This window comes from Corylus avellana, chromosome 9, assembly GCF_965113065.1.
Source record: "Corylus avellana chromosome 9, dhCorAvel1.hap1.2, whole genome shotgun sequence".
NCBI lineage: Eukaryota > Viridiplantae > Streptophyta > Magnoliopsida > Fagales > Betulaceae > Corylus > Corylus avellana.
The window spans coordinates 19,784,218-19,809,239 of NC_142498.1; the positions used below are offsets into that span (position 1 = coordinate 19,784,218).

At 36.7% G+C, this 25,022-nt stretch overlaps 4 protein-coding genes across 4 annotated transcripts; 3 read left to right on the forward strand and 1 right to left on the reverse strand.

The window, feature by feature from the left end:
* Positions 1 to 692: 692 nt before the first annotated feature.
* On the forward strand, positions 693 to 6,681 carry LOC148583911 (chromosome-associated kinesin-like protein). Its single transcript, XM_088510360.1, has 12 exons — positions 693 to 989; positions 1,693 to 1,806; positions 1,884 to 2,000; positions 2,087 to 2,167; positions 3,272 to 3,343; positions 3,470 to 3,563; positions 3,665 to 3,696; positions 4,420 to 4,493; positions 5,028 to 5,090; positions 5,213 to 5,357; positions 5,551 to 6,006; positions 6,238 to 6,681. The coding sequence occupies exons 1-12, from the start codon at positions 858 to 860 to the stop codon at positions 6,490 to 6,492; spliced, it is 1,635 nt and encodes a 544-aa protein (XP_088366486.1). The 5' UTR covers positions 693 to 857; the 3' UTR covers positions 6,493 to 6,681.
* Positions 6,682 to 7,423: 742 nt separating this feature from the next.
* LOC132190119 (L-Aspartase-like family protein) lies at positions 7,424 to 12,864 on the reverse strand. The gene is made up of 6 exons (XM_059605011.2): positions 12,441 to 12,864; positions 11,463 to 11,843; positions 9,306 to 9,454; positions 8,526 to 8,817; positions 7,909 to 8,073; positions 7,424 to 7,813 (listed from the first exon to the last, which is right to left on the reverse strand). Exons 1-6 carry the CDS (start codon positions 12,762 to 12,764, stop codon positions 7,565 to 7,567), a joined length of 1,560 nt encoding a protein of 519 aa, XP_059460994.2. The 5' UTR covers positions 12,765 to 12,864; the 3' UTR covers positions 7,424 to 7,564.
* A 4,048-nt stretch (positions 12,865 to 16,912) lies between these two features.
* On the forward strand, positions 16,913 to 20,386 carry LOC132191133 (uncharacterized). The gene is made up of 3 exons (XM_059606147.2): positions 16,913 to 17,076; positions 18,081 to 18,674; positions 19,739 to 20,386. Exons 2-3 carry the CDS (start codon positions 18,212 to 18,214, stop codon positions 19,786 to 19,788), a joined length of 513 nt encoding a protein of 170 aa, XP_059462130.1. The 5' UTR covers positions 16,913 to 17,076; positions 18,081 to 18,211; the 3' UTR covers positions 19,789 to 20,386.
* Positions 20,387 to 21,457: 1,071 nt separating this feature from the next.
* On the forward strand, positions 21,458 to 25,021 carry LOC132191040 (spindle pole body component 110). The gene is made up of 2 exons (XM_059606061.2): positions 21,458 to 21,551; positions 22,281 to 25,021. Exons 1-2 carry the CDS (start codon positions 21,458 to 21,460, stop codon positions 24,932 to 24,934), a joined length of 2,748 nt encoding a protein of 915 aa, XP_059462044.2. The 3' UTR covers positions 24,935 to 25,021.
* Position 25,022: the final 1 nt, after the last annotated feature.

Sequence of the window (25,022 nt, forward strand, 5' to 3'; positions counted from 1 at the left end):
AAGAAATTAGAATATGATAATGGTTATAATGATAATTCAGTAATGGTGACAAATACTTTGTAATGGTTATTATGATATGATTGTCATGTTATTTGTGTTGGTTGTAACTTGTAAGCAAGGTGGAGGTGGAAGTGTGAAGAACAATGATAACTGTATGATGTTAAATATTAGTAGGGTTTATACAATGAGACATTCTCTATAGAATTCGAACTTGGAATTATAGATTCTTTAAAATCTTCAATATTTTATAAACGTTTTTAAAATAACTATATTCTTGATTAAAGTAGAAGAAATTGACATTAGAGATCGAATAAGCTTTTGCCCATGAGTTACAGAAGATCTTATTTTACAAATTTAATAATATATATTGTCACGATTTTCTTAATTTCACTTGATCGGGTCAAAAACGGCTAACCAGATATCAAAGAGAAGGTTTCACGTTGGAAAATTAACGACCCATAGTTGTGAAATGACAGGCCGTTTGGATTGTTCTCGGCTTGAATCAATTAATCAAACGATTGAAAACGGCAGATAGTTTTATGCATATCAAGTATTTCAAACGACAACGTTTACAATCAAAAAAAACTTTGACGTGGCAAATTTGAATTCAAATTTGCATTTTTCGCTCCATTTTGATTTGGGTATTGATACTGACGTGGCAAATTAGACGTTGTTGCCGAGTGAATCGAATCATTGAATGTAATAATAAAAGGACTCAGCAGTGAAAATGGATCCCGAGCACCAAGAAAATTGCTTTTTTTATTGAAACGAAGGCATTTGGATCCGATCCACTCGAAACGCGAGAACCGATTAGGGTTTTCTGAATTTCCATTCACTTTTTCCCTGCATTGCAGAACATGAAGAAGACGAATCGTCGCTCAAAGCAAGCGAGCCCAGGCAGTGCGTCGCCATCAGCTCCTGACAATAAGCAAAAGCAGCATTACGAGGAGAGAGTTCGTCAGCTCCAACAAGAAAACAACGCGTTTCAGGTCAGTTTTATTTTCACTTTATAGTGTTTAGAATTTCTGGTTTTTTCGGTCATTGTTTGTTTTCTTCAGTCTCCGTTTGGTTGCTGAGAAACTTTAGGAAAAGAATTGAAAGCGATTTGTTTGAGTGTTAGTTAGGTTTTCGTTTTGCTGAGTACTTGAGGAACAACGAGACTGGTTGGTGAGAAAATGTGGAAACTAAGGTGCTAGAACTGTTCTGAGTCTTTAGATATTTATGTCCTCCAAGTGCTGGGAAGTTGAAAATTCCGGAAGTTTAACTTGATTGAACCTTTGAAACGAAACGATAGTGTTCGGATATTGGGATCTCATCGAGAACCTGGGAAAGCGGAAAGTCTTTCCAGCGCAGTACAGCTATTTGGCTTATTTGAATTGCGCTTGACAATGTTTTTGGAGTAAAATGAAATGTATATTACTTAATAGGTTTGTTTGATAGTGCTTTTTAAAGCATGCATTTTCGTTTCAGAGAATGCACTTAGAAAATATTGATAATAATATGAGAAATTTCTTTGTGCTTCTCAGTCTAGGTATGAAAATGAAAGCATGGAAAAGGTCTTTTGAAAGGGATCGTTCCTCAACGCAACTGTTTTTTGAGAGAGAACTTTGGAAACACTTTGTTTCAGCTTGTTTTTTCAACTGTCAAACATCAGTACAGCTGCCTTACTGTAATTTTTGTCAAAATTGGCAGAAGGAGAATGAGGAACTAAGGAAACAACTTGCAAATGTTTCATCTACTCCTAATGTTGGTGTTGTAAAGCTCAAAGAGGACTATCTGCAAAAGCTGAATGTCCTTGAAGAACAGGTACAGTTTTTATTTGCTTGTGACAGTATGTTTGATTATTCAATTACATGTTCTGAAACCATATTCTGCTTTTGTAGGTTACAGAGTTGAAGAAGAAACAAAATATTCAATCTCAACTCTCAACTCAAAGACCAAAAGGTGATGAAGCAACAAAAAGGTTACAGTTCGAGATTCAAAGTTTAAAGGCTCAGAAGGTGCTGGATTCTTGTAGATGACCATGCTTATGTAAATACTTGTTTATTTTCAATGTTTCCCTTATTAACAATTTCCTAATATTTAGGTTCAACTGCAATGTAAGATCAAGCTACAGTCTGTGCAGTTTAGGTTATGCAAGGCTTCACTGGAAAAAGAAGTTCTTCAGGTATATGCATTGCTTAAGGATTTAACTCCATTATGCCTTTTGTTAAACCAGTATTTTAAATCCAGGCACCATGGTTAACTTGAATTGAAGTATAAGGCGTTTGATGTGGGTTGAGTTCGATTAGTCGTTCTATTTTCATTTGTTAGTCTCAAGTTGATGCCTCAAATTTGGCTTATCTTCCTTCTCAGACCGTCCAAGATTTTCATTTTATATATATATATATATATTCATTTTTCTTCTTCTTATTTGTTTATTTATTTATAAATTAGCCATACTTGAATTTTGAAGTATATTGTCATGAAAATCTAATAAAGGGTCACCTGATGATTTTTACTTTCCACGATGCTCTCATCTTTATCTAGAAGTATTTCTTGATTAGCTTTTTTCCAGGTTTTTGGTCTGATCTATATGATTCTCCTTGGTTTGTTCTTATGATGTTTATATATTCATGTCGAAGGCACATTGATAAACTGAAACAAGTTAAATTTTCGATTTATTATCAGATAGTGTATTTTAAAATATTCATTGAATGTGGTATCACATTGGTCTATTATAATATTCAATAAAATTTGAATATCAAAATTTTGAAACTATGTCGAGAGTGTCCGTAACTGGCATGTAAAAAATATGAATTTTCACCAATAGAAGTTCCTCTCGAATAGAATTACAAAATACAATCATACATTGTCTCAATAGGAAAAAGTTGCTTGCATGAATTCTTTGATCATGCTTTGAGTATGTGTCAGCATAACAGGATGTCATAGTATTGCGTAATGCTTATGCAGTTGATTTGAGACATCGTAATATATTCCCTTGTCGATTTGAAGTATGCATTGGATGTAGTTGACAAAAAGATGTATTACTCAACCTACCTCTTTAGTGACTCACTGTAAAAGCCCTTGAATTTGAAGCTTGAACAAACTGTAGAATGGTGTGAGAACTTGTGCTCAAACATTTTTTTTTTGGCTATCCTTTGGCACTATAGAGATTTAAACTAGTAACTTGAATGGCTCTGTTAATGTTGCTGTTGGTGATTGTTGTCTGTTTTATCTGGGATTTTCATTATGTCTGTGTCTAATTTCTTTGGAATATATGCATCAACAGCTAAGGAAGGAAGGAAGGAGGAATGAGAATGAGATGCAAAAGATATTTGCTTCAAACCAAAGACTTAAGATGGTAAATTCATGTTTTCTTTATGATATTATAAACATACTACTTACTGAAACCACTTTTTTTGTTTTCTTTTTTGGTGTATAACTTCTGGACAATTATTTTTCTTACATTTTCGTTTTTTTATGTCAGGTTTTACAACGAAAAACAGAAGAAGCTTCCATGTCTACAAAACGGCTAAAAGAGCTTTTAGAATCTCGAAAAGCTTTATTGCGCAGATCAGCTGGTTGGGAGATCTACTTTTCATTTCATGTTTGTTTTCCACAAGTACAATACGTTGACAGTTTTTTTTTTTTTTTTTTTTTTTTGTGGTCAAATCTCATGTAGGCGCAAGAGGTGGGAACATTCCTAGAATTCAGGTATTTAATAACCAAATTGGAAGAATTAGACTCTATTTGTGATTCATGCATGTGGTTTTTTTCACCATTTAAATAATTCGTGTAATATAAATGGCAATTTAGATGTGCTTCTGATTGGATAACATTTGTGCATAGGTTCGATTCAGGAATGTTTACTTGCAAGTGACTGGTTATATTATTTGGAATTAAGACATTAAGATTTTCATATAGAGGGAAAAAGGCCACATGAAATACTTGTGAGCTCATTGAGCCTAAACAACTACAAATTCGTGGCCATAATGCTATCAATTTTCTCCCCGCCTTTTCTCTCCAAAATTTGTGACAAGTTGCCTTTTATACTGTAGTTTGTTTTGAAAAATTGTAATTCTCCAAGATTACATGACATTTTTACCCAAGCAAGAAGTCTATTCCACCTTGTAATTAGAATTTCATGATCCATAGAGAAAGTGGTGCTTTTTTTTGGACAGTCTTATTTTGCGAGTTATGAATTAACTGAACTGTATCTCTACAGCACTGGGGTCTTTTTAATCTTTTTGAATTCAATTTGGGAGTTAAGGACCAAAAAGTTATATACTCTGGATACATGTGCAATTGCTGGCTTTACTGGATATTTGGATTTAATGCATGCCTGGATGGTTGATAGGTTTTTTGGGGTCTATGGTTTGTTATAGGGGAATTATTATATTTTTTGTATATGTTACCTCTTTAAAATGGCTGGTGCAGAGTGTTGAACATGAACTTGACGCCACAACACGGTTACATGAATTATGTTCTGAATATGAACGTCAAATGGAAGAGTGAGTTCCTGCATCTTTCTCCTTCTGCTAATACTATCATAGTCCTTTCATCTGTTCTCATTGTGATTTTCTCAAAGGTTCAGTCCTTGGTATAAACGGTTAAAAGAAGAAGAGAAAACGAAACAGTCTTATTTCCTTGATGATTTACCATACGGATACATAAGTTTAAATAGAAGACTAATATACAAGCTATATGGAAATATACTCATTGCGGATTACAACATAAATAATTACAATAAAATTATTAAAATCATATAAAAAAATTTCCAACACTCCCCCCCGAAAGCTGAGGCAAAGATGTCTTGTATGCCCAGCTTGCATAAAGCTGAATAGAGAACACTAATGGGTACTCCCATTGTCTATCTGCAATTTGTTCCCACGTTTTCACAAAGGGTACAAATTAAAGTTGGCAGCAATTGCTGACGTTTCAGTAACGTAAGTACATATAAGGAATCCGTCATTACACATAAAAGATCTGTTGAGTATTTCTCTTCACCATCAATTAATGCATTCGCCATATCATGGGATGGTTAGGATGGCTGAGGAGGTCGCCAAGCTCAAGGAAGAAGCAGAAATGCTGAAGCAAGAAAATTATAGGTGGGAAACTTTGTTGTTGAATTTCCTTCATGTTTGTTTCTGTGTTCTTTTCCCAGGCAACTTTATGTGGCTATTCTATACTGATAAAAACTCGGTAACCTTTTCTTCCTTGAACTTTTAAGGTGCACATTACAGGAGAAAGAAGTTGACTGCTTAGAGAAGGATTTAGATATAAAAGAGCTGAAGGAACAAGTAGTCAGTCTAAGTGGTTTGCTTGCACAACTAAAAGTCCAAAAGGCTGAACTCAATCATAGGGATAAATTACAGGTTAGTGCATTTGGCTGTGGTGTGATGTTTTTTCTTTATATCAGAATAGAAAATATTCTAACCCAGCCTGAGTAACACGAATAAAGCTTTGAGGTTTGATAAATTCTCATGGTTCAAATTCAAATGCAAGATTAATTTACTTGTTATCGAAATATAATCGTGAGATAATTCAGTAATGCTATCTGATGTTCAGGATGATGTGAGTCAACCCTCTTTTTCTCTTGGGAGTAGTGATGAGTTATTTGAGGGCCCAAATACATCTGAATCAGAAAATTTTGGGGAAGCTAATAATGCAAAGAAGAAAAGTGCAGTTGGGAAGTGCTGCTCGTGCAGTAAGAAATCTTTGTGCAAGACATCAAAATGTAAATGCAGATCTAGGGGTGATAGCTGTGGAAAATCATGCGGCTGTGCACTTTCTAAGTGCACCAATAGAGAAGCAGTTCAAGTCAAGTTGAGCAACTCCCCACAATCAGAAACGGCTGAAAGCATTCTGGATTGTTCAGACATTGTTGAGGCAGAGAAGACTGGCATTGTTGGTTCTCAAGGCGCAATTCTACTTCATGGTGCACTAGCTGAGAAGCCTCCTGCTGAGATGAACAACAATTGTAGGCCAAGAAAGGATCCTTTATGTGACATTGGGAATACTTTGGTATCATTCTTCTCACAAATGTCTTTTCCTTAACTCATTCCCATATTAGGCAGAAACTTAACCTTACATTTGCTGGCTGTCTGCATTCTCTTAAAAAAAAAAAAAAAAAAAAAAATTGTAACTCTCAAGTCATTGCAACTGCTTGCTGGGTTTTTCTTTTAGCACTACACAAACAGCGTCCATCTTGTGTACATTTTTCTCCTTGCTAACAGAAAATTTGAACCCCTACAGATTCAATCAGACGCTTTAAAACCTCGCCAGACAAAGAAAGGGCGAAAGCCGGTAATTCAGCTTGTTGCCGCAGATCCACCTTCCTCGCTGCCAGAAAAAATCGAAGCCCCAAAAGAAGCAGATAAAAGTAAAGTGCAGGTAGCAGTCCCACATCTTGATGACCTGGTACCTAGTAAGGCAACTGGTGTTCCTGCTGCTAGATATCCGGTCCGGCAGGCCAGAGCATTGAATCAAAAAGAGAACCATAGCCTTTGAATTGAGTCAATTGACAATTGTTCCTTAATCCCCCCTCTTAGTAGGAAATCCACACCAACACAGGAGTTTGAGGTACGAAATTCACACCAATACATACAGTTTGAGATGTACATCATTAGTTGGAAGTGAAATTTTCTCTCGGAATCTTAAGAGAATATTGTCTCACGGGAATGGATTTGTGGATTGTGAGGATTGTGACGATTGGTGAATTTTTTTTTACGTAATTGGTTTTTCAGCTTGATGTAGTGAATGCTGTTTTTTGTATGGAAATATGGATTTTCATCTTCTACTGCAGTCACCTTTTAAAATTAGGGAGTTTTAGAAAAAATTTCAATTCGAACAGAACGATGAACTTTCCCAAACAAATAAAATAAAATTCAGTTGTGACTTTTTTATTTGGCGTCGGGCATATAAGGTGCAATCGGATCCTCTCTAGAGAGGTGCCGGTTTTCCTTTTTTAAGGGGTATAATTGTCCAAACAAAAGGAGAGACGTTTTGGAAACGACATTAAATGAAAGAATGAAATGAAAACCGCAGTAAGGAAAGCATGTCGTTTTGGTCAAATACACAACAAGCTTAACGGAAGAAAGATGTTGCCGAATCGAACGCGCAGTCTTACGAGCAACAGTAACAGCGTCAACTGATCCCCTGGGCCCCATCGCTGAACAGGACTGGACCCACAAAAAGGCCTCGCTGTAATGCCCAAATTCTAATACAATTCCAGAGTCCCTTCACTGAAATACACCCTGCTGAAGACAAATTTATAACCGTGAAAATATGCGGTCTTGAAAACTAAATTCATCCAATTTATCATTTCCCTAACTTCATCATTCATGTATCTGCTCCATCCAATGGAGACACAATTTAGATTTAGATTTTAAAAATTAGTTAGATTTGGGTTAATCACAATCATGAACTCTCACAATGAACGTTGAAGAGCAAATGTAAGACACAATATTTTATTAACTGGAACTGGTTTTCCATACAACAAAGCATTGATCTAAAATTGTTCCCAAAAAGGACTTCCTCCCTTTTGTGAGGAGATCATGTCAAATACTCCTAGAGTTCAGCTTCATTTGATTTCAAGTTTGGTAACCCAGTAGTCAATTTGACTGGCAACACACTCTGATCCCGTGGAACCATAAGAGGAGAATTTCTTAACTGCATTTTCTACTCCAAGAAAATCGTATACATCCTCCTCAAACACAGGGTCTATGATTCTTAGCTCATCAAGACGCAGCTCCTGAAGCTGGCAACCCTTCGACACGCACAAGGCAACAGCCCTTCCAACTATATCATGGGAAGTTCTGAAAGGCACTCCCTGTAAGGGAAAAACAAAAAAAAAAAGGGTTTTGAGCTCTTCTAGTTGGTGAAAAAGGTGTGAAAAAGTTCATCAACATATATAACATGGCATACCTTTTTCACAAGATAATCGGCAAGTGTTGTGGCATCAAGATGACCAGCAGGTAAAGCCTTTCGTATTCGCTCCCGATTGAAGGTGATGTTCTGCGCAAACTCTGCTGACACTTCAAGCATCCCCAAAATTGTCTTCACGCTGTCAAATGCAGGTTCCTTATCTTCCTGTGTAAGGAAAAAAGACTTCCATAATCAAACATCAAAAATATTCAAGAGACTGATGGAGAAGAGGGGGGAAAAAACTGTCTTGGATGAATAATTAATATACAAGACAGTTGCATGAGTTACTCTGAACGAAGTAAAGTTCACCCACAACTGTTGCAGAAATAGCGAGCATCTACACTATCTTCTGCAACTTTCAAAAGATTTATAGATGAACACATAATATGTAGGCATTCGTGAGTGAATCATTGCAACATGCGTGCATGTGCACTAGTATGCAGGTAAGCTTTGAATAGCATAAAGGCTGAAATAGACCCAACTGAACACCCCCCCCCCCCCACCCCTCTCTCTCTCTCTCTCTCTCTCTCTCTCCCTGCCAGGAGCACCATCATCTGCTATTTATAATCATGTAATAGGTTTTCCCATCAGCAAATGAATGAATCAGAGTGTTCTACCTGCAAATCACGATTGTAAGCTAGAGGAAGCCCTTTGCACAATGTAAGAAGAGTAACCAAGTCTCCTATGACTCTAGCAGACTTTCCACGAACAAGTTCCATTGGATCTGGATTTTTCTTCTGAGGCATTATACTACTTCCAGTGGAAACAGAATCACTTGGTGTGATAAATCCAAATTCCTCTGAAGCCCACAGTACCCATTCTTCACCAAGCCGAGAAAGATGAATGGCCGTGATGGCATTAGCAGAAAGAAACTCCAAAACAAAATCTCGGTCTGAAACTGCATCTATACTGCTCAAAATATAAAAAAGTAACCAGTTATTTTAGCATGCCAGCAATCAAGAAGTAGGTAAAATAGAACAAATAGGAGCAACAGATGAATGCAAATGGACAACAAATCACCACTACCAGATTGAGCTAATTGATCTTCTGGGGGCAGAATCAGATTATACAGATTAACGTAATTAATAATCTAATGCATCATTCAAAACAAATTGACTTCTCCATACGGCATATGTTTGCTTTCTCATATGTTGTTTTACCATCAAAATTAATCCTTACACCAAGGAAATGATCTCCAAGTATAAACTTAAAGTTTAGATATTGCATCTTCTAGCATCTATTTACCACATTGACAAACTTGGGAGATCATTACACAATAACAGATGACTATGTGAAAGACAGATTGCAAGATACTGTTAAAAAAAACTGTTAATGCTGCCACAGGACCAAAAGTACTCAGCTTTGACTGCCTACGGGATAAATTATCAAGGGCATACCTGTTCCTCATGGGAGAAGTGAATGCCAGAGCATCTGAAGTCATGAATCGGTCAATGGGAAGGCCAGTGCCAGCCAATGCACACGCACCCAAAGGGCAGAAATTCAGCCTAACTCTGCAATCTTGTAAACGACTAGCATCACGTTCAAGCTACAAGACAACATTTTGGCAATAGTTAAGTCTCTTGGACTCTAAATGAAAACTACAGTTTAATTAACCTAAAAGAGGATTTATTTCAACACTTATGATTATGCTGGTAATAATGTATTAATGTTATGAGCAATTTATGCATGATTAGAATAAAAAAGCCAATAACAAGGGTTCCAAAGGATTTCATAAATATGAAGTTCGTGCTTATGGGAAGCACCAGAGTTTCAATCATGGAGTTTTAAGTTCAGGAGGGGCCTAAGACTCCATCCTTACAGTTGCTTCTGCAAGGGCCTCTTGCCATTTCATGGACTCTATGGGTTGTCACTGAAAACATTGCATTATTACTGTGCGTCAAGAATGCATGTGCTTCTATTCTTTTATTCTTTTCTTTTTTTTCTCCCTAAAAATTTCTAGATTTCTAGTTTTCAGAGACTCTTGCTCCCGCCAGTACCTCCGCATATGACCTATTTGCCAACCACCTCCACCTCCATCAGAAATTACAACAATGAGCCCAAGCCACGCGACAAATAGCCACCACTTCAAACCCCATTTGTCTGAGGTCTACACTCAACCATATATCAAATGGAAAATTTGAAGAACCAAGTGCAACTTATGGTCGAAAGATCTCCACCCCTTTCCACCACCACCTTACAGCACTACAATAAAACTCCAACGTCCGCCCCCATCATACTCTGCCACATCCAAGAAACACCCGTGCTTATTAGAGCAATGCTAGGCAAGGAAGGTTGTGATCCCAACTATGGAGGTTCTCTGAAAATCCTTGGTCTCATTCTCTTGAACCAAGGCCTCCACGGTGGCTAACAACCAACCAACGCTAACTCCAATCCTTTCAAGAATCCATAGCAAGAAAGACCCGCCCTCCACCACAAACTCAAAAGATTTGGATTCAATAAAAACCACCTCCAATTCCCAATAGGAATGACAAAATTCACTAACAAACAACTAGGACCACAGTCGTCACCAGAAGAGCTAACCAACTAAAAGGGTTGTCGGGGCACGCCTTCATCCACCAACGAGAAGCCTCAACACACAGAACACTGCTGCATTAATTTTAGAATCTAACCTAAGGCCTCATTATGTGTTATTTTCAGTCCATGTCAACTTGCTATTTAGACTCTAACACAAGACCCTACGCTTATGATCTTTATATGTAAGTAGCAGGGAAAAATAATAATTAGCAGTAAAATTCACAATTTTGATCAATCAAATTGCGAATTAGACTGAATTTTGCTCCAAATTCTAGAATTCATAGGGTAATTGCCCCTTAGGGTGACAACTTGCGTATCCTAGCTCCAAACAAGCAGGAGTCACTTAAGGAACACCCCAATATCAATTTATAAAATGAAAAAAACTTAAATCTAAATCTAATGGAGTAATCATTTACTAACATTGCAACCATCAGAGTAAATTTTATTTTATTTTAATATCAATTTAATTTTTTTTTTTAGTGTCAATTTCATCCCTTTAATTATACACACACAAAGAGATAGTTATATATAGTGTTTACCGCTAGGCTACCTTGACTTTTCATATAAGGTCTTATACTAATATTTACTTCCATACATACATACATCCATATATGTGTGTGTGTGTGTGTTCTTTCTCATACAAATGATCACAAAAAGACTGTCTGTAAATGCTAAAATTTGAACTCATGCCTTATAATTATTTTACTAACACTCTTATCACTCCTACCAAAAATTTTCTTTAGCAATGCCAACACTTTTAATTACACACACACACACACACACACACACACATATATATATATATATATATTAAATATTTATAACATCATGGTCTGACCCTTATTGAACTGCCTGTTGGACCTCTAACGCTTGAACCTCTCACTTTTTGGGTTTGTTAAACCATCCAGACTCTAAAACACTGCATAAACCATATCATTTACATCTCTTTAACTTGGCTAAACATAAATAGAAGCCTTCTCATGCAGTCTCAGATAATGCACAAATGAATCGATTCAAACCTGCTCAACAAATGCTAAGAGAAGGTGCTGCAGTAAAACAGGTTGTGCCCTTTGCAAATGTGTATAACCGGGAACGATAAGGCCTTCATTCTTCAAAGCCAAAGTCACCAGAGCAATCTGAAGATGTTTGATGCGTACAACAACCTTATCAATGGCATCACGACACCAAAGGCGAAAGTCTGTCAAAACTTGATCATTGCGACTCCGAGCTGTGTGGAGCTTCTTGGCGGGTTCACCAATCATATCAGTAAGTGCTGCTTCAATGTTCATGTGCACATCCTCCCTATCAGTTCTCCAAACAAATTGACCATCTTCAATTCTCCTCTCAATTTCATCCAGACCTTGAAGGATACTGTCCCTATCACTGGTACTCATCAATCCCTGCAATAGAACAACATATCACCCAATGTCAATGAATTGTCTCTTGTATTAACTAAATGAGTATGCATTACAAACGGATTTATTTATTTTGCGAAATTCGAAAACCCAAAAGCGAGCTGTTCGGCTTTTATCACCCACTTTCGCCTCTGAATTCTAAGGAAAAATCAACACTCAACGAATTCTAACTGATTCAAGAAAAAATTAAGATTCTGAACTCGACAAAGCCTGGTACATTACTTGGATGATCAAAGTAGATTTTTTAATCAACCAAACATTGAATAAGCTTTACAAAGAACGTTTGGTCTCATGAAACCAGTGCCCCAAACCCCTGTTTGCTTGCCAAGAAATCTGATGAAAGTAAAGCAATATATCACGTGACGTTTCAATTCACCAAAAAATAATAATAAAAACCACGACTTAGACTCAGCCAAGTGTCCGTACAAAACGTAATCACCTCGCTCAATTCAAAATTTTTCCACATTTTCCCAGCAACCAAACGAAAGCACAACGTAAACACTGTAAATCAAGTTGCTCATCTCCTCGAAGTTATCTCAGGAACCAAACAGACCAAGACACGCAAAGCGAGAGAGTAAAGACCTGTTTGGCGAGCATGGAAGCGTGGGCCCTACTTCCCATAATGTCTTGCTTATAGAGCTGCTTGTCGTAGGAGATCGACTCGGTGAACCGCTCCACCGCGTCGGTCACACTTTCCTCGAACCGTCCGCCCCAGAGCTTGGCCTCCTTGCCCTTCTCCGCCACTCGATCGCCCTGAGAAGCGCTCATGGTTTCCGAGGCGCAGCAGACCTTAAGCGCTCGTTCAAAACCGAGCGAGGGCACTCGATGTTTGGCGCTCACGTGGTTGGAGAGTCGGAATGGGCGCGAGAAGAATGAGGCGGTCGTACAAATAGCCAGCGATTCCATTCGCCTGAGAAAAGTGGTTTTTTTATATATAGGTGGTTTTGGTTTCAGTGAGTGAGTGTGGTGCGGTGTGGGGGACTGACTATCTCAGGGTTTTGAGCTTCAGTGGTTTTGTTGAAGTGGAAGGCCAACAGGGTTTTTGAGGTTCGGTGGGTCCAACCTCCGGAAAAAAGTAGAGCCTCGCGCCTCGGTCTTCGTTAAATTGGGCTCGGGCCCATTTGATTTCAATGGGTTCTATCTCTGCTTTTTGCTTTTCGGCATAAGACAACCAGGATTGGACGGGACACACAACCCGTTTGTTTCAATTAGTACGGTTTTTACTATAACATCATGCATGACAATTACCGTTACTCATATTAGTTATTAAATAATTAAATTAATCCAATTGTCAGGTAAATTTACAAATTGATATAATAGTTTATATAACCTTTTTATAAGTTGATATGACAATTCACGTAACATTTATCATATTAATTACTTAGAGTACTAGTAGTAGATGCCTATACGTCATTCACTTTCTTATGTTTAAAAAAAATTTCAAAAAAAAACCCACATACTCACATGAGATTTTTTATATTTAACCGACCATCAAGGGTTACTACAGTGTTTTTATACATTATTTTAATATAAACATTTCTCTTTCATCTCTCTTCCAACTGAAGCAGGCAAAATAACTACTAAAAAAGTACAAATTTTTACTTTAACTACTCATTTTTTCATATACACTCCAAAAAATTTTCTATCATACTATTTATTTTTTAAAAATATTATTTTGTGTAAGAAAGAATGTGAAAGAAAGAAAGTGAGAGAAAAGAAAATAATAATAAACAAAGTTTTATAGTGTGAATAGTAAATAGACTAATCAACCTACTTACTGTTCACATTAGATAAAAAAATTAAATTATTTATTATGTTGGAGACAAAAAAATATCAATAACAATCAGATTTGACTATTACTAAATATTTGGTTATTCTTTTGGATATGCTCTTAGTTGTTGGTTCGGTAAGTAAAATGTAGACTTACAAACAAATGTGAAAGTTCAAGTGGTACTACCACGTCAATCACAACCATATTTAATTGTTTAGCGACTAACTTAGTAAATATCTTGCAAATTATCACATCAAAAGATACTCTTACGTTGCTCTTAAAGTTATGCTACACCTAGCCGTATTATTTTCAAGGCTTTTGCCAGTCACCCATTTTAGAATATGGAGGGTTCAATTATCCAATAGTTTCTTTTATACAATAGATTATGCACCACGAAATAGATGCACATCCACGTATGCATAGTTGATGGAAAAGCAATACGAAAATGGGGGTGGTCTTTGTCGACACAATCATGTGGTGAGTGCCATGTGGCATGTGTGGCATTGGGTGGGCTGGTGGATGAAGCATAAATCGTCACTCATGAATGATTGATTGAAGAGAGAAGGCGAGAAAAAAAAAAAAAACAAACAAATAAACAAAGACACGTTAAATCACAAGTATATGGTTTCTAAGCTGGAGCTTTATGTATCGTCCTATTTAATTAGGTGGTGGATTGGAGCCCCAGCCCGACCGAACATGCTTTTGTCCTCACCTTAATACAACTTGGATGTGGACGCCACACATGAACATCATCCCCAACCTTAAATCATGGGATTGGTTACCCAAGCGACAGTATTTTTATGGGTCGGTAAAAGCATGGGTTGGCTAATGGCTACCCGATCAACAATATTTTTTAGAAGTGAGTATCAGTTCGGTTGGCATCGGTAGGAGTATTTTTGTCTACCGATTTATTAACCAACTTTATACGAACAATGAATATTTTCGACTTTTTCGGTTAATTAGTTAGTCGGTTAATAGGCAGTTGGTTAAGTCAGTTAATTGTCGGTCATAAATTTTTATGTTAAGATTTATCAACTTCCTTATAACTAAAGAATACATTTTATAAATGAAAATAAAAAATAAATTCATTAAACACGAACCAAAATTACAACCACAAATCAGCTGGACAAATACAATAAAAAAAATTACTAGATAAAATTCAAAATTCACTTAAAAAATGGATTAAGTCAGTTAACCGACAAAAACAAATTATACTGTCTACCGAACCACACCGATGTCAAAACAATATTTTAATTCCGCTTACTAACTGCTGGAAGTCGATTGTTGGTCAGTGATCATTCGGTGGTGATCTATAAGCCGTCGGTAGGCAGTGAATGGTTCATATGCCCCTAATATTTTCCTTCCATAGTTGACTGTATAGTAATTCTGCCTACATTCCAGGAAAGGGCCAGAGAACCGTAAAATATATATATACATATATGGTCATTCTACGTCTCCACTTGCCAAGTCTGGTCTTCAGTGTTCAATTAATTACAACTTGTTTTTATCATTGATTAATGTCCAAAGTGAGCTGGACACGATTAGATTACCAAACCATTTTGTAGATGATTAAAATTAATTCTTAATTCGTCTCTTTAAAAAATTATTTTTCTAGACCATGGATCTCATCGTTTAGATATAACACATAAAGGGAGTAGGATCTTCTCTGTTTTCAAGTATTAAAAATGGAGACTATTAATTTTATGTTCAAAATTTTGTTTTGTTGCATGTATTAATATATGTTTAAATGATACAACAACATATTCACAATGTTTCAATATACACTATTAGGTTTTGGAAATCTAATATGAACAATTAAATAAATGATCTATATTTCAAGTTATGATCCTAGATATAAGATGGTCCGATCGAAATCTCTTACCATTTGAAATTTTGACAATTCTCCATACATCCTGCAATTAGGCAAAGGATTATGAAAAGCCCTATTGGGGCCCCTTACTTAATAAGTAGGAGAGCCTTATTCGAATAAATAGTCCAATCAAGAATATCTCATAATCTCTTATAATATTTTGCACTTGAGCACCATCAACAGTAGTGGCTCAATTATCCAAATTTTTTTTAAAAGTGGTTAGGCATGTACTAGGACGTGGATTCAAATCTCCACAACAGAGAATCCCCGCATATGCCTAATTAGTATTAGCCACTTTGGTTCACATTGATGCCTTGGTGGGGTTGTGTTAGATTATGGCTCAGTTGGACTTGAAGAAGCGCCTGCAGTTCTTACCATCTAGACCCTTCATGTGCGGCTCCCAACGAATAGTCTCTCCAACCTACTCTTTTGAATAGAAAAAATATATATATATTATACACTTCGAGCATGGTACTTTAGAGATCTAAATTCAACTCGGCAAAGTATATTCAAACCTTGAAAGAGTCCACATATTTTGCATATCATAATTTGAGAAATGTTATGCGTACTTTAAAGTACTTAATTCTCAATTGTTTATGCCATGATGCAATAATAATAATAAAAATCACGGTATGATATATACAAATTAACCTATCTAAAATTCAATAATAAGTTTTATTGTCACATTAATGAGTAAGTATTTAAAAGTACACATAAATTTATCTTATAATATGAACATAGATTCGGCTTATATGCTGTTATTTTAATAACACCTCGGCTTATATGCTGTTATAATATGAACATAGATTCGGCTATAGTTTAATCAACGGTCAAGATTGAATCTTAATAAACTATGTCAAAAGAAAATTGTTCTAGAAAAACGCAACACTCATTTTTATTCTCACATTCTTAATTATATATTATTGCTAAAAATTACGATTAAATTTAAAATTTATTAATAAATATATTAAAAATCTAAAGATGATTTCTAAGGACACGTCTCCTTGAATGGCGGCAGAGGGGTAATTTGTGAGGGGTCAATAAGGGCTGCCACCGAACAAACAACCGAACAAGGGACAAGTGGGTCGTTACTTAAAGTTACTTAAACAAGATTAACGCCACCAAATTGACCAAACTTTAGCTAAGCTTCCCTCCGGCTCTGGCCCACCTTCCAACTTCCAAGTAGTCACCCCCAGCACATCAACTCTGACCTGGCATTTCCATCCTTCCAGTGCCACACGACCCCTTCTGATCGTCTGCACCCATATCCATATGTTCCTTCTCGTCTTCCAATCAAAATTATTTATTCTTCCACGTGTATCCCCTCTGTGCCTCCGCTGCCTGCATGTAATTGCACCGGACTAACCTACTTCGAAATTATAGTTCTTATATAATTCTATTCTATCCGTCAAACTATTGGAGGAGGTTAGAGGAGGACGACACGTTATATAGATAGATTACACAACCCCGGCTCTCTCTCTCTGCGAGAAAAAAATAAAAAACTGATTCTTCTGAGTGAAGAGAGATAGAAGCCGAGGCTCCATTTGCGTAATGTGAATCTGGCCAAAACTCTCAAGGTATAAATGGATTAATATTATTTATTTATTTGTTTTAGTTTTTTTAAGTTTTTTTTTTGGGGGGTACATTGAATCTTCGTCAAATATTCGAAGTCTGAACAACAAGGAAAGAATTTAAGCTTTCCTTGTTGCAATATCTGGATTTCTATGATCAAAAGGTAGTTTCCGCTATCGTTCTTGTTCATACGTCTCGTAGAAACGAAGAAATATATATATATAAAATCTGGAACTTTTCTTTTAAAATTAGTTTTATGTGTTTTTATTTTTATTTATTTATTTATTTATTTTTTGTAATTTCGATGCTTTATTGATTAGAAAGTCCGAAACGAAGACATGGGTTTTGATTGTTTTGATTATTCGGATAATGGGAAAGTTTTTCTTTTTTTTGTTTTAATTTTGTAAAATTTGGCGTCGAGAACGAGTCCCGTAATCCAGGTGGGCTTTGAGATTTATTTTTTCTTTTTTTTGTTTCTCCGAATTTTTCTCTTTCATTTCATTTTTGAGAGAGCTAAATTTCGTAAATACGTATTTTCTTCTTTAGGAAAGGTGAGTTTTGGACGAGCTAGATTTTCTGGGTTTAATTTGGACTCTTTGTGCGCGTCTTTATTCATTGTAGTGGATGGTGTGTAATTCTGTAATTACAATTTTGTTATACTCTGATAGCCTATGTTTGGTTGCCGAGAAAATCTGAAGGAAAGAGGAGAAACTGAATGATTAAATTTTTGTACATTTTTGGTTGTCAATTAATCAGAAAGACAATCTAAAGAAGAAATTGTGTAGGTTATAAATATTTTCTCGCTCTTTTACCGTCTCTGATTTCTCAGCGACCAAACTTATCCATATTTCATTAAAAGTTATAGCTTTTGCTGCATATGATTCATGAAAGTGAGTAGTTTCTCTTTTACTAGTTATTTCCGATCACTAGCTCTTGAATTGAACTTGCATGTATAACTTCATTTTTTGTTATTCATGAATGCTCACTGATTAAATTGTTTTCAATGAAGATTCTGCATCGAGGGCAAAACTACCCTTCATATCGCCAGTTTGGACTTCCAAGTACCAGAACTTGAGGATATATTTTTTCTCTGGAATAGTTGGTTCCAATTGCCTGGGATTATTTATTGTTGGTGAATTTATGGCTGTGGCTTTTACTAATCTCACATGGTGGTTGTGGAGTGGGAAGCATCAGGAGCCTAGAATCTCCAATGGGTCTTCTATAAATTCTTCATCTGATTCAAGTATGTGGGAATCTGATGCTCTGAAATTTCCATTGGTTAAACGGGCCAATATGGCCTCCTCATCAAGACGAGTGAAGCGCAAATGGCATAGTCGGGAAGAACGGAAAATTGATAGGGAATATGATGTTGTTCTTGTCCCATCTGATGGAGGATGTGTTTCAGGTTCAGAGTCCGATGATTCAGATTGGTCAATTGGATGGTTGGAGCCTCATGGACCTGGGTTCCAGAGTGATGATGACACTGATGACAGTTTTGCTGTGCTAGTTCCATGCTATGGGCATGGCTATGATGATCTCGTGGAGGATTCGAAGAACAATATCTTGAGCACTGTTGGGAACATCCCGGATAGTTATTTGGATGGTAAGAGCTGCTTCTTCTTGTTTTTCCTATTTAATTGCTCACATGGGTTCTTGTCCTAGGATCAATATGGTTTTCCTTTGTGTTTTTGGTATTTGAAATATAATTGGTTAAGTCACCTTTTGATTGTTGGATGCATTACACTAGCCCCTTTCATGTTGAATTAAAATCATAAGTATTCTGCTTATCAATGCGCCAATACTGTAGAGTTATGTCCCATGCTTGAGTCATTGGCTATATTGCGAATAATTTAGGATCATATCAGAAAGGGGTAAATTTCCATATACAGAAATTATTTAACTGTCAAATGCAGCAGCCATGGTTACTGGGTTGGTAATTTCATGTGAGGAAAAGCAGAACCTTAACTTGGTTTTGAAATTTGTGTTGGTCATACTGAAAATTTGATGTCTTGATATAGCCTGTTAATTTATTTGCCTTGAATGTCAATAAAAAGCTTACATTTTCTGGGTCTTAAGAAATAAAAGTGGAGAGAAGTTCATGTAGGAAGCAACAGCATGCAAAGTTCTGTCAATGCCCTGATGCACTAACCTTGGTTAGCTAAAATATGTTGAAACCTGGACTTGATGAAATATGTAAATTGTAATCCATAGAGTGATTGCATGTCATTAAGTTTTGATATTGGGTATGTAAATTCCATGAAACACTTGCCAATGAGCTCTTGCTCAAATGATACTTCCTCTCCTGTAAGAACACGGTTGAGGTAAGGTTGTTGATTCAAAACCGACTGCATACCTATGTAACTCATCAATTGAAAAAAGAAAAATTCGGGAAACACTCATTCAAAGGAGCTGCTGTTTTTGAACTTGTATATTGGATGCTGAATTGTTTGGGATTTTCATTGAGCTAAGAAAATGACCAATTTCGTGCCAGCAAAACATCTTTAGTGTATTTTGTCTTCTTGAGTTTTAATATTGCAATTTTTCCCGTCTGTTATTTGCTTGTATATGAGATGGAAATCTATGGAACAGTGGCTCTCTTCACTGTAAATAGTTCCATGTGCTAATTGTCATTACTTAGTTCTTCCCTGTTTTTTCTTCAATGTGCAGAGAGCAAGAAATCTATGGAACAGTGGCTCTCTTCTCTTCAAAGTAGCTGAATACTGATGGTGGTGAACCAAAAATCAAAAAGAAAAAAAAAAAAAAAAGAAAAAAAAAAAAAGGAAAAAAGAAAAGAAAAGAAAAGAAAAGAAAAAGAAAAAAGAAGGAAAAAGAGATGTGTAATTTAAGTTACTAGTAGAAAGGGATTGGCCTAATGTTGGGTCCAACCAAATTTAACTCTGAGGAACAATGATGGTGAAGGATGAGGGATGGATGGCTCTCCCAATGTTGAGAGAGAACTTGCTTTCTCACTTCTTTTTGAACTCTTGCCCGTCTTCCCCCTCTTTGCCATACAAATTGGAGGGTGTGAATATAACATGTGTAATGTAATCGTAATTGGAGTGCTTAGCTAGAAAAAAAAGAGGAGAAAAAAAAAAAAAAAAGACAGATGTGTGAGTTGGCTAGAAAATTTAAAGAAGGGTGAAGGAAAAAGTGGGTTAAAAAATGGAATATGTGTGTGAGTGTGCTCTTGCAATTCTTTGTTGTATATAAGGGAGGGAGGCCTATGTTTCATTTAATATCATGTGTAAATAATGAGATAAATGTAAATATTCTGTGAATACTAAGATGTTATATCTCTCTCTCTCTCTCTCTCTCTCTCTCTATTATTGTGTTATGGCCTCTTTTGAAGAATGAAAGCAGTGTGGAAGAGGATGCAATTTGGGAACAAGTTGAAGTCCTTATAAAACAAGAGGAAATATGAAACAAAGGATTCACTGATGCAAATCTTCAGTATCTAGAGGATAATGGAGTTGCATTAACGAATTCTCTGCAATGTTACCAATGCACGTTTATTTACATGTTTATCCTTTTTTGGTCCAATGACAAGCTCTTGCAACTGGTGATTCAGTTGCAATAACAAGCTCTTGAATGAGTAAAATTTATGAGCAGTTCCAGCAACTTCTTTGAACTGTTTTTCGTTTTTCCTAAATTGAAGGAAAACCCCCCAAAACCTCCTTCCAGCTCATTTTGTACACCTTTCCTAAACTATAATTTAACAACCATGTTTCCCTATAGATAGAGTGACTGTAGTTCACTCATCTTTATTTTAATAATAATAATGTAATAAATAAAAAACCACACAAGCCCATGACAATCCCCCAACTCCTATATTTGTCATCTTTAAAAGATCCGTAAATGTGTCATAATTGATTGTATGTCACTTAATTATTATATATTGGGCAATTCTTGTTCAAATCCTATCCATATTAATATATTATCTCATCAATCCTACGCACATTTTGTTGTACATAACATCTCCTATATTCCAGTTGTAACCATGAGCCATTGGAGTCTTTCTAAGCATAGCAGCAAAAAAATGGCTCATTTTCATTCTTTTGCTAACAACAGTGATTCCAGTTTTGTGCAAATTTAGAAAAGACAATGCCCTCTCTATTTGGCAAAGCCATGACCTGCCACGTGGACACAACTCATTAGAGGCCTCCAAAATTAGAGCTTTCCAAAAGATCCAGCTGGCCCCTGTACTTGTGGCGAAATATCCTCCCCTCCATGCCTATGTCCATAGTCGGGCATTTTACCAAGCCGTGTTTCTCTTTTGCCATCTTTTACTTTGCTTGCCACCACCACCATCATCACCCTCACGGTTTTTCTCCAATGAATTGCATTGCATGTCATTGACTCTTCTCTGGACAGAGAGAGAGAGACAGAATGTTGCAGAGAGCAGCAAGCAATGCATATTCATGGTGGTGGGCAAGCCACATCAGGACAAAGCAGTCAAGATGGCTGGAAGAAAACCTCCAAGGTATGCATGTTGGGTTTTTTTTTTTTTTTTTTTTTTGATTCTATCAATCTGGGTGTTTCTCAGTTCTCATGATCAACTCGTTAATGTCAATATATAGAGCAGTGAAAATTTCTGTTGGTTTGGATTCACTCATATTTGGTTCAATTCTCTTTTGAATGTTTAGAAGTTTCTTAGTTTCTCCTTTAACTTTCGTCTATTCCCTTGCATTCATTCGTTCTTCACTGACACTTCTGATAAATTATCACCTATCTCAAAAGTTTAAGTTGATAAAAATTGATGAATTTAATCATTTAATTTATATTTTAACATTCCTCCTCACATGTGGACTCAAACTCTCGTTTGATAAGTGAGGAATAACACATAAAATATTTAATTGAAATGAGAGGTAAATGACAGAGACAAAGTTCAAACTTAGAACGTCTGCTTTGATACCATGTTAAATCACCGAATATTCCAAAAACTTAAGCTTAATCAATACTTTAATACATTCTCAGAAATTCTTCACCAGTTGGTTATAATGCATTCTGTCAAAACCTATATCTTGAAGACTGTAGCTTAAAAGAGCACCAAGTTATAATGGTTAAGCAACTGCTGAATTATTTCATTGCTTTAGAATTTGTACTTGAATGTCCCAATTGGGTAATATGATTTTTTCTTTTGTAAGAAAAAAAATTTCATATATATTTTGAGACCATTGTAAAAATGGACATGTATTTTCACAATTAACAGATTTGGAGGAGAAGGTGAGAGAGACGCTCAAAATCATTGACAATGATGGGGATTCGTTTAGAGAGAGGGCAGAAATGTACTACAAGAAGAGGCCGGAGCTCATAAACTTTGTGGAAGAAGCCTTCAGGGCATACAGAGCTTTGGCAGAGAGATATGATCTCCTGTCAAGACAGCTGCAAACTGCCAACCGCACCATTGCCACAGTTTTCCCTGAGCATGCTCAGTATGCAATGGATGATGATGATGATGATGATGAAGAAAATCTCCCTGGAACATCCACTGATCCAAACAAACCCATCCCAAAAGTCCCCAAGATTCCAGAGAAAGATTTCAGGAGCCAATCTATGTTGATCTCAAGGAAGAAGGGGCCTTTTAAGAGAGCTGTTAGTTCTGCTAAAGCTGCTTCAGGGATGAGCAAAAGTGAGGCATTGCAGGAGATTGATAAGCTTCAGAAAGAAACATTGGCACTGCAAACTGAGAAGGAGTTTGTGCAAAGCTTGTATGAACGCGTTAATGAAAAGTATTGGGAAATTGAAAACAAAATCACGGATACGCAGAAAAGAGTTTGCGGCCTAGAGGATGAGTTTGGCATAGAAATTGGTATAGATGATGATGAAGCTCGAACTTTGATGGCTGCCACGGCTCTAAAATCGTGCGAACAGACTTTGGTTAAGTTGCAAGAGAAACAAGAGGAATCAGCAGAAGATGCAAGAGTAGAGCACCAAAGGATTAAGGATGTCCATGAGAAGTTTGCAACAATCAAAAATGAATTTGTTTCCAAACAAACGGATGGAGTGGAATTGAAGAACATGGAGCAAGAGAGACATGACATGGAATTGGAACGGGAGAACGTTGTTGAGGAACAAGTTGATGTGAATTCAAGAAGCTCGCTGAGTGTGATGGAACTGGCAGAGAAGATTGATGATCTTGTAAAAATGGTTGTTACTCTGGAAACTGCTGCCTCTTCTGAGACTGCTTTGGTAGAGACACTAAGGTCAGAAACAGATGAACTTCAGGAACACATTCAAAGATTGGAAGGGGATAAGGAGAATCTTGTTGAGAGTTCAGAAAATATGGGAAACAAGTTAAAAGAGTTGGAGGAGGAGCTGCGGAGAGTTAAAATTCTCAACACAAGTTTGGAAGACAAAAATAACAATCTGCAAACACATTTCTCTGAAGCTAATAATCTTTCTGGGAAATTGCAAGGTGTGGAGCAGGATAAGGAGGATGAGGATACAGGATTGTTCCAGGATGTGATCAAAGCTGTTCCTGATGCCGAACCAGAAAATGGGTCGGAAGAAGATAGAGAAAAGATAGCAGAAAAGGAAGAGAAGAAGGTTGACGACACCCTTTCGATGCCTGAAAAACCTCAGGAACCATTGCAGCAGGAGAGAGATGAGAAGCAAGATTCATCTGAGACAGTAGACAGTAATCTTGATGTTGTGGCAGAGGAATTAGAGGAAGAGGAGGAAGAAGATCAACCTATCTGGAAGAAGATGTTTGTAAAGGGGTTAGAGGACAGAGAAAAGATTATACTAGATGAGTACACTTCAGTTCTTGGTAATAATAAGTTATTAAGGAAGAAGCTTAGTGAAGTGGAGAAGAAAAACAAGGATAGCAACTTTGAACTGGAAATGCAGATAAGAGAACTGAAGAGTGCTGCTGCCTCAAAAGATGAGATGATCCAATCTTTACTTCAGAAACTAAGCTGCCCACAGCCAAGTACAAATACCACACCAGAATACAAATACGTGAATCAGGAAAGCATTAGCCAAACAGCAGCTATCACAGAGGCCTCTAACATCCTCCTACCTTCGAATTCGGATCGAAAGACACTTTCTGACTTATTTGGTGATGAATCTACAGAACTAATCGGCGAATCCCCCGGAAACTCGAAAAGATCTCTTGCAAAGCAAAAAAACATCAAGGTAAATCAGGTTGATCACCACCATGCTGCTTCAAGTAATGAAGAAAAATTCCGCTCCGAAATCGATGATCTGCTGGAGGAAAATCTGGAGTTCTGGCTTAGGTTTAGCACTTCAGTTCATGAGATACAAAAATTCCAGACTTCAGTCCAGGATTTGCATGCAGAGTTGCAGAAAGTAAAGGATAAGAAGCAAGAAGGAAGTGGCAAAAACCAATCATCAAAATCAGATCTCAAACCCATATACAGACACCTGAGAGAGATACAAACTGAAGTGTCTTTATGGTTGGAACATAATGCAGTGCTAAAAGAGGATCTGCTTAGTAGATTATCATCCTTATGCAGCATTCAAGAAAACCTATCAAGAATGTCCAAGGCGGATTATGCAGAAGAAAAGACAGCTCTTACTGCATACCAGGCTGGAAAGTTTCAAGGTGAGATTCTCAACATGAAACAGGAGAACAGCAAGGTCTCCAATGAACTACAAGCAGGCCTCAATCGTGTGACAGCACTGAAGGTTGATGTTGAGAGGACCCTGGAGCAGCTGGATGAAGAGCTTGGGATTACAGCATCAAAGAAATACTTGAGAAGTCAGCCTAGAATTCCCTTAAGGTCTTTCTTATTTGGGGTTAAGGTGAAGAAGCAAAAGCCATCAATCCCTTCATTCTTCCCATGTGCGAATCCGGCATTGCAGAAACAGTACAGTGATCTAGCTGGATTGCATGTGTAGATTAGCCCTTCTCTCATTGTTTTGTTTACTTTCAATTGGAGTCTTCTTTCTTGATTCTGATAGTTGAATACATTCAAAAAAAAAAAAA

Bases quoted from the DNA above. Each gene is read 5' to 3' on its own strand.
- LOC148583911 (XM_088510360.1), top strand. From the start codon at position 858: ATGAAGAAGACGAATCGTCGCTCAAAGCAAGCGAGCCCAGGCAGTGCG. The intron at 5,091-5,212 runs GTGGGAAACTTT...TGAACTTTTAAG, and splicing joins CTGAAGCAAGAAAATTATAG to GTGCACATTACAGGAGAAAG. The intron at 6,007-6,237 runs GTATCATTCTTC...GAACCCCTACAG, and splicing joins GTGACATTGGGAATACTTTG to ATTCAATCAGACGCTTTAAA.
- LOC132190119 (XM_059605011.2), bottom strand. From the start codon at position 12,764: ATGGAATCGCTGGCTATTTGTACGACCGCCTCATTCTTCTCGCGCCCA. The intron at 11,844-12,440 runs GTCTTTACTCTC...GTTCTATTGCAG, and splicing joins CTTCCATGCTCGCCAAACAG to GGATTGATGAGTACCAGTGA. The intron at 7,814-7,908 runs GTATGCCATGTT...TTTCCCTTACAG, and splicing joins CCGATTATCTTGTGAAAAAG to GGAGTGCCTTTCAGAACTTC.
- LOC132191133 (XM_059606147.2), top strand. From the start codon at position 18,212: ATGGCTGTGGCTTTTACTAATCTCACATGGTGGTTGTGGAGTGGGAAG. The intron at 18,675-19,738 runs GTAAGAGCTGCT...TTCAATGTGCAG, and splicing joins CCCGGATAGTTATTTGGATG to AGAGCAAGAAATCTATGGAA.
- LOC132191040 (XM_059606061.2), top strand. From the start codon at position 21,458: ATGTTGCAGAGAGCAGCAAGCAATGCATATTCATGGTGGTGGGCAAGC. The intron at 21,552-22,280 runs GTATGCATGTTG...CACAATTAACAG, and splicing joins GCTGGAAGAAAACCTCCAAG to ATTTGGAGGAGAAGGTGAGA.